Source organism: Bipolaris sorokiniana (genome assembly GCF_000338995.1).
Source record: "Bipolaris sorokiniana ND90Pr unplaced genomic scaffold COCSAscaffold_15, whole genome shotgun sequence".
Lineage (NCBI taxonomy): Eukaryota > Fungi > Ascomycota > Dothideomycetes > Pleosporales > Pleosporaceae > Bipolaris > Bipolaris sorokiniana.
Genome location: NW_006911909.1, coordinates 1 through 505, shown reverse-complemented (window position 1 = coordinate 505; position 505 = coordinate 1). Strand labels below are relative to the sequence as shown.

The following is a 505-nucleotide window of genomic DNA, read 5'->3' as shown; positions in this document are numbered from 1 at the left end:
GGAGCAATCGCGAGGTATACAAGAGGTTGTATTCGATGAGGAGCTAAGCTCCCAAGCTACGTAGCTGTCTATATACAAGCTGGTTACCCGAGTAACAATCGGACCGGTGAAGTCTAGGTGCACGAGGCAGCTTCTGGGTCCTGCGGCTGTCGTCTGAACGTCGTTCGGGCGGTGCGCAGAGAATCCGGGTGCTCGAGACAGCACCCGGGTTCTGCGAGTAGGCCGAGATTCCATCGAGGAGCTATCCAAAGGGCGTTCAGCCCGTTACAATACCCCCCTCCTTAGGGTGATACCGCATCGCCTCTCCGAAACCCTTCCGGGAGGCGGCCCTCGCTGTCTCGTTTGGTCTCTGTGAACGCTTCCCAACGATCTACTGCCTCAGCGTCCTCTAGTAGCTCCGCTGGTTCGAGCGTCGTTCGGTGGAACCCTTTCCACTTCACCTCGTAGTATAGCTTACGCCCTCTCCTACGGCGGCGTACCTCTTCTGCTATAATGTCCTCTACCT

General features: G+C 57.0%; 1 protein-coding gene across 1 annotated transcript; it reads right to left on the bottom strand.

Moving 5' to 3' along the window:
• Positions 1 to 281: 281 nt before the first annotated feature.
• On the bottom strand, positions 282 to 497 carry COCSADRAFT_164030 (uncharacterized protein; the record flags this gene model as incomplete). The annotated part of the gene is made up of 1 exon (XM_007705971.1): positions 282 to 497. A coding segment is annotated over one exon (216 nt), but the record flags the coding sequence as incomplete, so codon positions are not given.
• Between the last annotated feature and the right edge of the window lie 8 nt (positions 498 to 505).